We start from the raw sequence: 12,502 nt of genomic DNA, 5'->3' as shown, positions 1-12,502 counted from the left end.
AAAAAAAAAAAAAAAAAAACATTTTTTACTTTCTGCTATAAAACATTCCCAATAAAAAAAAAAAAATTAAAAAATCAAACTTTTTTTATCAGTTTGGGCCAATTTGTATTCGGCTACATATTATTGGTAAAAAAAAATCCCCAAAAAGCGTATAATTGGTTTGCACTAATGTTATAGCGTTTATACTACGGGATAGATTTTTGGACTTTTTATTTTTTTGTTTTGTTTTTATCAGCAATTTTTAACGGGACTGCGACATTGCAGCGGACAAATCTGACACTAATGCCCCATACACACGTGCAGATTATCTGCAGACTTTTGTCTGCAGACTTACCAAAACCATATAATATGAGGTCAAACCTAAACACTTTCAATTTGTATGCAATCCGGCAGGCCCTTGCACTACATAGAAAAGGTAAGTCTGCAGACAAAAGTCTGCAGATAATCTGCACGTGTGTATGGGGCATTAGTGACACTTTTTGGGGACCAGTGACACCATTACAGTGATCAGTGCTAAATATTATGCACTGTTGCTGTATAAATGACACTGGCAGGGAAGGGGTTAATACTGGGGTGATCAAAGGGTTAAGTGTGAGCCTAATTATGCTTACTAACTGTGGGGGGGGGGAGGGGAGGGCTCTGTGAACGCCACACAGAGATCGGTGTTTCAGCTTAGCTGAGACAAATGATCTCATTGTGCCTGTGTGACAGGAGAGCCGCCTGCTTTGTTTACATAGGCAGGCGTCTCTCCTGTCAGTTTCCCCGAAGATAGTGGAAGGGCCGGCAGCGATCGCGCCCGCTCCTCCCGCGGTCTGACTCCCGCTGTGTCTAATCACATTAATGCACATAATCGCGTAGATCTAACTGATTATGCGCAGCTGAGCCGCCCTGCCACAGTAAATCTTCAGTAAGTCTGCAATTGGTTAAACATTACAATAAAACCTGGAAGCTGATTGGTTACTATGCACAGCTGCACCAGATTCTACGTGTGCGAGTTTTAGTAAATCTCCCCTTAGACTGCATTTTGGCAGCAGCAAAGTGAGTTTTTAGTACCCTGAAAATCTTGCCTAAGGCTCCATTCACACCAATGCATTTGTTCATGCTTTTTGCAGCAATGCAGGACATTTATTTTTAACATGGGTTCCTATGGAACACGTTCACATCAATGAATTTTTGTGCATCTGTGTTTTTGGAAAGGGTCAGGGGCTTTTTGAAACCCAAAACAGTGCTTTTCTTTGCGTTTTTGGTTCAATAGACTTCAGTGGAGAAGCTGCAGAAATGCATGTAGTGTGTTTTACTGCGATTTGCGTTTTTTTAATCTGCCCAACAACATTTTCACAAAAAAAAGCACAAAAGCAAATTGCGGCTAAAACGCAGCAAAATAGTGTGTTCAAAAAAGCACCCGCAGAAATGCTCAAAGGCAACATGCATAGGGTTGAATTGAGCCTAAAAAGGTAGGTGGGGGGGGGGGGGGGGTTATGCTATAACGAACGCCATGTTTTGCAATGGGGAGTTTTAGGCTTAAAATAGAAGTATGGGGTTTCCTTTTTTTCCCCCGATGTATTCTTACCCAGGTGGATGCAGCATCGCAACCCCCCCCCCCCCCCCCGGCACCTCTGCACTGAGAACCGAGCGATGGAACACCGCCGATCGCTCGGTTCTGACAGCTCCCCGAGCAGAGAGCTGCTGACTGTCAATCGCCGCTCTCTACTCTGCTCTCTCCTCGCTCATTGGAGCGCTGGGCTGTGGAGGGGCGGGGAGGGGCCGGCTCAGGCTCTTAGTGGCTCGTTGAGAGGCTGAGCCAGGTGTCGGTCCAGGTACCTAGCGGATCACGAGGTTGTGATGACACCCGAGCCTGGACTGACATCTGTGACATGAGCAGTGGGCAGAATTCAGCCCGCTGTCAGCTGAAGCACTATTCCTCCCACTGACACCAATGGTGGGACACTATTCCTGCACTCCTGTGATCCATAGGAGATGTACAGACAAACGAGCTTTGGTTGTACTTCTCCTTTTTTTTAAGTTGTTTTTTTTTTTTTTTTTTTGAGTGATTATTTTTCCACCCGCTACTTCCACATTGCATAGTAAATCCTATCTAACAAAGTTGTAGCAGTGTATAAAGAAAGCAAACAGGAAATAATGTGACCAGAATTGCCAATCAGGATGTTTATTAATAATAAATCAGCAGAGATCCTGGCAGTGGACATGGTGTCTGCAGAGACCATGGAGGGACAGTCCTATGATTCTGCTTCTTACTATCACTTCCTCTTTGTATTTCTCATTCATACAGCTCGGAATGTAGGGGAAAGGTCATGTTTAGATTTAAAAACAAGCGAATGCTCAGGCGTTTTGCGCACTAGCTGATACCGCGGTCAGCTGATCTTCTCCCTCTGGTCTGTTATCAATTGTTTGCACATTCCGAAGTTTCACTCTTAATACCATCAAGATTGTGCTCATAGGAAAATAAAAAAGAATAGTTTTAGTTGGCTGGTTCCCCTTCTTATCAGCTGAAATGGTCCATTCTTTCTTTTGCATGCTTTTTTATTCTGAACAATGTAAGGCACAGCTTGTAGGCAGTTTCCTAATCTACTGCCGTGTTGACAAGTTATCGTATCTAAAACACGTCCCATAGACGAGAAATAGGCGGATGGGGTTTGCAAGCCTATATCTGGCCATACACCGTTCGAATCTCCGCTGATTCTTGCTGAATCGAACCATTAAAGTGTTTGATACCCCCCAAAACTTCATATTCCTGATATGTGTCTGCTGTACCATGTACTTGTATGAGAGTCTCCTGTTCTTTATGTATTGCTTCCTTTGAGTGCAATCCCCGGTGTTCCTTCCAGTCCCTCTACATTCCTATTAAAAATTTACCACACTAAGCAGGAGAACACAGCGTGGTCAGTTCTCTATGCTTGGATCTCAGTGTGCTCTCCTCCAAGGATCAGACTCGTCCTGACACCCCCTTTGCTGCATAGCCATTCACTGGGAATCTCAGTGTGCTGCTGCTTCTCCTCCCCCAGCTCTTATGCAGCTGAGAACAGAGGGAATGTGATCACTTATAAAAAAAATGGGCAAAAAAGGTATTTATAATGTATGTATCTATACGCAAATGTTTTGCCTTTCATTTCTATTTTAAACTGGATGGGTTGTTTTACAAGGTGATCGTTTTAACCACGGTACGACCGCTTGCAGAATACGTGGCTCAGCAGCTGCTTGATTTGTTATCCCAGTGAGCTGGATTGGGCATCCTCCCACAGCTTTCTGCTGCTCTGCTCGGGTCGTCTGTCCCACCGGGAGACCCGAGCAACCAACCACCGGCTGGTTGGAGTCCCGAACAAAGCCAGATTCGGCATCGATCCGGTCTCCGATCATGTAACCCGGAACTGACGTCCCTTCTGGTTTACTTTGCTGCTAATGGCGCCAATTTAAAAAAAAAAAAAAAAAAGTCCATATTAAATGCATATTTTGGCATTTTGAATACTTTGAAGTGCAGTGGAGGGCTTGGGGGTCTTTTAGACCCTCTAGTCCTTCCATAAAGAGTACCTGTCACTGCATATTGCTGTCACAAGGGATGTTTACATTGCTTGTGACAGCAATAAAAGTGATCTGATTTTTTTTTGGTTTAAAATTAAAAATTAAATAAAATAAATAGGAAAAAAATCGATATATTTTAAAGCGCCCCTGTCCCCCTGAGCTCGCGCACGAAGGAAAACGCATACGTAAGTCGTGCCCGAATATGAAAGCGGTGTTCAAACCACACGTGAGGTATCACCGCGATCGCCAGAACGAGAGCAATAATTCTCAAAAAAGACAATATACAAAAAAATTGGGCTAACTTTACTGTTTTTATTTATTTATTTTTTTATGCAGTAAAATTTATTTTTTCCCAAAAAAAATTGCGTTTGAAAGACTGCTGCACAAATACCGCATGACAAAAATATTGCAACGGCGGCCATTTTATTCTCCAGAGTCTTTGCTAAATATATATATATATATATATATATATATATATATATATATGTGTGTGTGTATGTATATTTGGGGGTTCTAAGTAACTTTCTACAGATTTTAACTTGTAACCAACATGTGTCAGAAATGGGCTTGGTCCTTAAGAGGTTAATGGGCAGACAGAAATTACCAAGTTGATTGATCAATCCCCTTGGGTACAACAAACCTGTCGGATTCTCTTTTATCGCTAACGTCTGCTATAAGGGGTACAACCAGCCTGGCAGATTCTCTTGCGATTATCACAAGCGACTGCTATAGTGATAATCACTTTCTTCCCCCACTGGGAGAAGACAATTTGCTGACTCCCCTGTCAGCACTGTCTGTGTTGATGAAGAAGAAATGTGCACCATGTATGGCCAGCATTAAAGTGGTTGTTAACCCACTGCAATTGAACCAGACAATCCTCTCTGTAAAATAACATTGTGTACTAGTATCTGTGTTTTATAAAAAAAATAGATGCGGATTTCTACCGGCGCTCACGTGACTGCTCGGCTCTCTCCTCTCCCAGGCTGATAGCTATAGCAGGAGGGGCCGAGAATCATCCTCTGACATCATCTGGGGAGGATAGAGGAGAGAGAGCCGAGCTGTCACGTGAATGCTGGGAGACGCTCTGATATAAGGTAGAAATCTGCATCTTTTTTTTTAGTTAACACAGACACCGGGACACATAGTGTTATTTTACAGAGGGGATTGTATGGTTATACTATAGTTACGATAGCAGCAGGAGGGAAGGGTTGGGGAGTAGACGGAGCTGACAGGCAGGGAGGGGAGGGGGTAGAGGACGGGGGAGGGGAGAACTGCAGATGATGGAGGCACATAAACTGACCATGGTGTCAGGGCTCAGCAGCCATGATAAACTGTGGTCAGTTTACAGAGGGGAGAGTATAGTCAAGCAGGTTCAGCCAGGTTTTTTTTTAGGTGATAGAAGGGACCAAATTACACAGCCTAGTAGAGAGAGGCTAACTAGCAATTCGATTGCTATTACAAGCAGTTGGAGGGGATGTCCACCACCCCCCCCCCACCCCCGTTTTACCAGGAGGAGACTCAAGTTACTAGCTGGAATGTCCACTGCTAGGCGGATACCCAAACCTAGGATCGGCTTTGATCGGGTCTCTGCTGACATGGCATCACTTCCAGTTTACCTGGATGTCAACGGCGCTATTCTAAGAAAATCGAAAGTATTCAAAAACACTGATCTTGGTGTTTTGAATGCTTTCAACAGTAGAGGAGGGATTTGGGGGTCTTATAAACCCCAGATTCTTCTATAAAGAGTACCTGTCACTGCCTATTGCGGTCAACAAAGGATGTTTTACATTTCCTGTGACAGCAATAAAAGTGATTAAAAAAAGAAAATTACAACAACAGTGTAAAAACTAGAAAAATTAAATTATTAATTAAAAATAAAATTCCCAGTATGTCTTGATGTAAAAGCAGCTTCATTCATAGATTGAAATCTGTCTTATACACATTCTCAACAACAGCGCAGGTGTCATATTTGTTATAGGTATTTTTTTCTGTAGTTGCTGCATTTTTAAGGGGTAAATCACAGGGGGATGTGCATGAATTTGTTGCAGAGATGTACAGTCGTTGTGGTATCAGGACATTATCCCCCGGGCAATATCCCCCAGTACAATATCCCCCCGGAAAACATCCCCCTGGACATAATCCCCCCGGATAATATCCCCCCAGGACAACATCCCCCCTGGACGGACATAGGGTTAGAGCGGGGATTATGTCCGGGGGGGGATTATGCCCGGGGGTGATTATGTCCAGGGGGGAGGGATGTTGTCCGGGGGGGATTATGTCCAGGGGGGATATTGCCCTAGAATCAGTTGTTGGTTTTTTTTTTTTTTTTGCTTCTACATACACTGTGACTTCACTTAAAAGCATGATAAAAAAGATTGCATTGCCTGTTTACTCTCACAGTGCCCTCTATCACTAGTATTGTAAGTAAGGAGAAACCCCCCTACAGGAAAGCAAACCTAGATCTGCATACAAACTAAATATAATGCAATGAACCTCTGCGCCTCCAGAAATAATGTGCAAAATTGAGTGCTATAAGCTGCGGGACACTTTCTATAAATGGCAAATAGTAAAGCAGTTCAAATATAGTTGGGTTGGTGCAGCGCTCTCAACAAAAACCTAAATATACTGAATAAATGTTTTTTATTTTCTTGCTACATGTTGCCAGCTATTGCCGTGTAAAATTGTGAACTATTAACTTCAGTGCAATGTGAGAAGCAAAACTTAAAAATATACTGGAAAGATGGCGGTTCTCGCCTTTCCCCATTCAGTGTTTATATTACTTTGTGTCCCTATTGGAGGTACAGAATGTTCTGCCTCTGTGATTTTTCTTTGCTGGAACAGAAATGAAGAGAAATTATTCAGAGTAGAAACCAGACAGAGCTTCTAAAATCACTTTTGGTTGGAGTTCTACTGTAATGTATGGGTAGCATGTTCACTTTCGAGTTTACTATGTACAGACTAAGAGCCGTGCATGTTTTATTTTAGTGATGCGGAATCACGGCAATTTGAAGCTGATTCTGAACAGTAAAATCTTCAATGAGATGAAGCTGGAGAGAGCGAACAGGAAGAGTCTGCGTATCACCGCCACCGATCTGACCGACCACAGCCTCAAAGTATTCCTGGTGCAGGTGAATTAATAGCGGCCAACTTTCAACTATAATTGAATTGTATTGTAATTGTACTGTCTGCCCTCATAATGTAAAGCGCTGTGCAAATTGTTGGCGCTATATAAATCCTGTATGATAATAATAATTGGTAAAAACATTGGTGATATACAGTCAGCACATTTCGGGGGGTTTTGCTGCTTCATCAGGTTATGAATAACCACTTACAGCGCAGTCGTCCAGTTCATATGATGGGGGGGGAACGGGGGGAACAGGAAAAACAGAAATCCGCTCCCACTTCCAAGTAAGGTCACCAAGGTGACCAACCTTTTTATGGCCCCTCCTTCCCCCCACAAACAACCCCCCCCCCCCTCTGCTGCCTTCTGAGACACACACCAGTTGTACTGTCTGCCCTCATAATGTAAAGCGCTGTGCAAATTGTTGGCGCTATATAAATCCTGTATGATAATAATAATTGGTAAAAACATTGGTGATATACAGTCAGCACATTTCGGGGGTTTTGCTGCTTCATCAGGTTATGAATAACCACTTACAGTCGTCCAGTTCATATGATGGGGGGGGAACGGGGGGAACAGGAAAAACAGAAATCCGCTCCCACTTCCAAGTAAGGTCACCAAGGTGACCAACCTTTTTATGGCCCCTCCTTCCCCCCACAAACAACCCCCCCCCCCTCTGCTGCCTTCTGAGACACACACCAGTCCCAGAAGACAGCGGGACCATTCAGAAAGCACCGCGCAACTCGCACATGCACAGTAGAAAACCAGGCTGTGAAGCCGCAAGGCCTCACTTCCTGGTTCCCTTAGTAAGGATGCCGGTGTTCTGCCGAAGACTCCAACTTGCTGAGAACTCCAACGACGTTGTCTCCAGTGACTCTACACCAGGAATAATTGGAGATTTCAACCACTTGATGTTTTCACAGAACACTGGCAGCCTTTACACTTCGGTACATGCTATGAGTGGACATTGTTAGTCCGTCTGCTAGTTGTCGCCGCCTTGGAGGCAGCCATGTTTTTGGTTACTAGCGGACAAACTAACCATGTCCACTCATTATAGCATGTACACAGAAGTGTATACGCTGCCGCCTGTTCTGTGAAATCACACCAAGTTGTCAATCTCCAATTATTGCTGATGTACAATCACTGGAAGTGACATGATTGGAGTTCTCGGCAAGTTGTAGTTTTCGGCAGAACACCGGCACCTGCACCCAAAGCCGATGGACGGATTGGCTAGGGGTGCCGAAATCGCGGGATACCTGGACAGTTAAGTGTCCTTTTATATTAAAAGTCAGCAGCTACAGTATTTGTAGTTGCGGACTTTTAATTTTAATACAGGCTGGAACTCCGCTTTAAGCAGAGTCCCACTTTTGAGACTATGAAGCTTTCTTCTTTACAGTGAAATGTTTAAGTAGTTGTCTGCAACTCCCCTAATCTTTCTCTGCTGATTACCCATCAGAAGCAATAAAATTAGCTTCTGTTCATTCTCAATGCTAATTTTTTACTAAATCGTTCACCAGATTCACTGATCAGTGTTTTTGCATTTTCTTGCCCCTCTTTATTTTTCAGGCAAGTGTGAAAGATACCGCACGCCTTCATGCTGCAATCCATCATCGGCTCATTGCAATGAGCAGCTTCCGGGCCAGGCAGGAGCAGAGCATGCCCATCACTGAGGATGAAAACAGCTGCCATTCACAGCTTCCCAACAGCGACTCTGAGGATGAAGAGGATGACGAAATGAAATTCTGTTCTAGCAAGATGTCCGGTATGATTGCCAATAAATGAGATTAATGGATGAACGATCATAACAGACGCTCTGCATAAGATGGTCATAGAATTCATTAACCACTTGACCTCGGGAAGATTTACCCCCCCCCCCGCCTCATGACCAGGCCATTTGTTTGTGATACGGCACTGAGTTACTTTAACTCCCAATTGCGCAGTCATGCGACGCTGTACCCAAATAAAATTTGTCATTTTTTTTTCACACGAATAGAACTTTCTTTTGGTGGTCTTTGATCACCTCTGCGTTTTTATTAATATTGATTGTGCTATAAACAAAAAAAGAAAAGACAGAGGATTTTGAAAAAAAATGTTTTTTCTGTTATAAAACATATCCATTAAAAAATGTAAAACCTCAAATTTCTTCATAAATTTAGGCCAATAGGTATTCTGCTTGATATTTAAAAAAAAAAATAATAATAAATGTATAATTATTGGTTTGCGCAAAAGTTATGGTGTCTACAAACTATAGAATATTTTTATAATTTTGTTTTTTAACTAGTAATGGCAGCGATTAGCGACTTATAGCTGGACTGCAATGTTACAGTGGACATTCTGACACTAATTGACACTTTTGACACTTAAAGGGTACCAGGGACAGTAATCAGTGCTAAATAAATGCACTGTCACTGTACTAATGACACTGGATGGAAAGGGGTTAACATCAGGGGCAAATAAAGGGTTAACTGTGTGCCTAGCCAGTGTTTATATGTACAATGGGAGGTGCTTTTACTTGGGGGAGACATGGATCCACGTCCCTGCTTTGCAGAGACACAGGATCCATGCCTTCCCTCCTGTCAGAACGGGGATCTGCCTTATTTACATTGAGTTCACAGTATCTGCCACTTGGCTCCCACTGTGTGTGATCACAGAAGGAGAAAGCCACCAGCGGCACTCATGCCACCCCCTACCCGGAAGTGCGAGTCACACGTATATACGTGATCGGGTGCAGAGGTGCCGCCCTGTAGCAGTAAAACTGCTATAGGGTGGACCTTAAGCAGTCAAGGTAAAAATCCTTCTGCCTTTAGAACATGGGTGTGCAACCTTTTGGCTTCTCTGGGCCACATTGTGTGTAGAGAATTTTTCTCGGGCCGTATATATAAAATATATACTATAGTTAAGGTATATAAGTAATAAAATGCCGCTGCGCCCTTCCCACGCCGCCGCACCCCCCGCACTAATTTAACACAACTAGAGGATGATCAAATGAAATGGAAACAATATACAGAGGTTTACTTTTTCTGAGCGATAATAAAGGAACACTCTAACCACCATGGCCACTTCAGTGATTTGAAGTGGTCATGGTGGTAGGAGTCAGAAACACTGCACATGCTCCCCCCCCTCCCCCCATCCCCTCTGAGGCAGCCTCTTCCTACCGTTAGTTGGCAGCTGCTGTGGCCGCGCCCCCGATCTGACTTCCTTCCTTCCTAGCAAAAAAAAAAAATTGTCAGGGGGCAGTGGGCCGCATTGCATGAGGTTCCAGGCCGCATGTGGCCCTCGGGCCACAGGTTGGACATGCCTGCTTTAGAATCACCTAATCTATAAAGGCAAAACCTTTTAAGTTTTGGATAGAGTGGTGGAGGATCAGAACACCTGTCAGGTTTTTATTGCTGTCTTTGTCCTTATTAGGGAAATTCACCCTCTTACCTTTAGTTGTTCTTGTGACCATTAAAATTTGAGATTTACTTTCCATCTCAGTGTAGATTGACCTCAGAAGGAATAGAGGGGGGAATTTTTCAATAGGGACACTGGTGTCAACTTTACAACCTCGGTTTAGAGGGATTTACTCTCACTTCCTGTTCTGGCTTTGGGACGGGAAGTGAAGGGAAATCGCCCCAATTGTACACAGATGACAGAGAAAAACCTTCTGTTGTGCTATTCAATATGCAGAAAAAAAGTTTTGGCAATAGTTTGAAATACTGTGAAATGGCAGATTTTATTGGGTTGACATACTAAAGGCAAAGCAAATGAAGGGAAGCTCTGCTGACTTCCATCACCCAGTCACGTGCAAAAAAAAAAAATGCTAATTTTTTTTTTTTTTTATTATCCTTGCATGGGGTTTGTGTATTCATTGTGAAATGAAGCTTTATCATATTTACTAAGCCCTGGAGCAGCTGTACTTGCAGAGTTAAACTGCATTGCAAAGGGCGCAGTCTATTTTAGTATATCAACCCCATTTAATCACTTTTGGTCTCTTTCTTGCCATCAGTCTTCTGTGTTTCCCAAAACTATGGGAAATTAAAAAAAAAAAAAATTATTTTGATTTTGAATTACACAGTATTAAAATGACACAAAATCAAAATTAAAACTTTTCTCCCTTTTGCAGATCATCTCCAGCTGATCCGTCAGCGGCCCGTCCTGTACTCCTGACAGTTGCTTACCATCCATCCTCTCTCAGTCATGCGTCTTTGTACAACATCATCTGCGAGAACGCCAATCTCAAACTGGAATCCGATAGGGAGAAGGAATTACATGGAACAAAATCATCATCTATTAAAAAGTACTACTCAGACAAGGAGTGTCAAAATAATACCAATGGATAGACTTGCCGGCCTCTGCGACGCGTTTGGAATCCAGTATCTACTAAAGACTTATTTGACAGGATCATTAATTGGGACACTTTAACATATATATAAATATATATACATACCTCAAGAATGATGACTGAGTGCACCTTAATTTTTAGCCAAAGGATCTTGAGACAAACATTCCCAAAATCAACAACGTCTCTCCTCCCCTTGTTATTTAATATTCATTAATTTGGAGCTCCGTGATCATGCATTATACCAGCAAGTCAAAGTGTGCATTGTGTGTGAATTAAAAAAAAAAAAAAAAATAGGTATAACTTGGTCACAATACTGTGCATCATATTGATGGCAATGATCAAGCTTACTTTGTATATGCATTGCCATATTCCTATTGCACACAATTACAGTCTTTTACATCCTATTTGACATGTTTTATCATTTTTATTTGGTCACGGTGGCTGAGACTTTAGAGGGCTATTTTTTTTTTTTTTTTTTTTTCTGCTAATTTGTAATATATATCTAATCTATTGTGTATTTAAAATTTTCATTCTATATATATAAATATAAATATATATTTATATTTTATTAAAGGTTGTTTTATGGTAGTGTAATATATACATATTTAGAGAGAATCTATTTAACAGGGTTTGCTTGGCACGTTTATAAAGTGTTACTCTGTTTACATGTGAATTGAATTTTGCGTTAAGTTTTCATTTCTGATGATGTGACGTGAGTTTCCTTCTTTAAGGCCCGTACACACTAAGAAAATTTGCAGGGAAAATTCGTCCGACGACCGATTTGTCGATTTTCGGATTGTTAGTATGGTGCTTTCGACAGCTGACTTCGACTTTTCAGCTGACAAAATCATGATGTGCAGGCTATATAATTTTTGTAATAATAAAATCAAAGAGGTGCAGCGCTAAAATAGCATACAATAAATCGCAATAACTGCTAAATGTATACAAAAAAATGTCCATATATAAAAACAAGTATTAAGGTTTAAAGAGTAGTCCCTCCAACTTCACAGATGTGTGCTAAGGAGACCCGGGCTGTTAGGATGAATGCAGGCACCACGTCAAACGTGAATCCATCACCAAAGTTAGTACAAGCCTCTCACCTCCATCACTCGACCACTAAAGGTCACTGCACTTTAAATCAGGGTAAATAGCCAGATGGACTCCTGCAAAAACCCGATCTCCTGTGCTCTGAAGCAGACTCCAAGATCAATCAGCAGCCGTTCATCCCATAAAAGACATGAAAAAATCTAGTGCTCTCCATCTAAAACGGCTTTTATTAAATGCTTAAAAGGTACTACTCACATAGAAAGCACTTTCCCAGTGCATTAAGGAAGACATATGACAGAAACATGTAGCAATGATGTGCTCCGATGCAGCGATACCTCCAGAGCGTCGCGGGTGACGTCACAGCTCCTCCCCCGTACGCGTTGCGTCAGTGGGCGTGACTTCTTCAGTGGGGTATATCATTTTTGTCATCTGTCAAAACAACGTCTGATTTTCGTCTCCTTAGTACAGATTTC

The 12,502-nt window shown here is 42.3% G+C and overlaps 1 protein-coding gene across 2 annotated transcripts in view; it reads left to right on the top strand.

Moving 5' to 3' along the window:
* Positions 1-11,660, top strand: part of RANBP3L (RAN binding protein 3 like) — a 92,092-nt gene extending 80,432 nt beyond the window's left edge. For both annotated transcript variants that reach the window (XM_082243333.1, XM_082243332.1), the window contains exons 13-15: positions 6,523-6,665; positions 8,225-8,420; positions 10,764-11,660. In XM_082243333.1, the coding sequence (XP_082099459.1) occupies positions 6,523-6,665; positions 8,225-8,420; positions 10,764-10,807 (383 nt within the window). In that variant the 3' untranslated portion in view covers positions 10,808-11,660. The remainder of the gene's footprint in view (positions 1-6,522; positions 6,666-8,224; positions 8,421-10,763) is intronic.
* Positions 11,661-12,502: the final 842 nt, after the last annotated feature.

The sequence above is a fragment of the Pelophylax lessonae genome (assembly GCF_965119305.1).
Source record: "Pelophylax lessonae genome assembly, chromosome: 1".
Classification (NCBI taxonomy): domain Eukaryota; kingdom Metazoa; phylum Chordata; class Amphibia; order Anura; family Ranidae; genus Pelophylax; species Pelophylax lessonae.
Note: the sequence above shows the minus strand (reverse complement) of the source record. Positions and strands in the feature narration are given on the sequence as shown.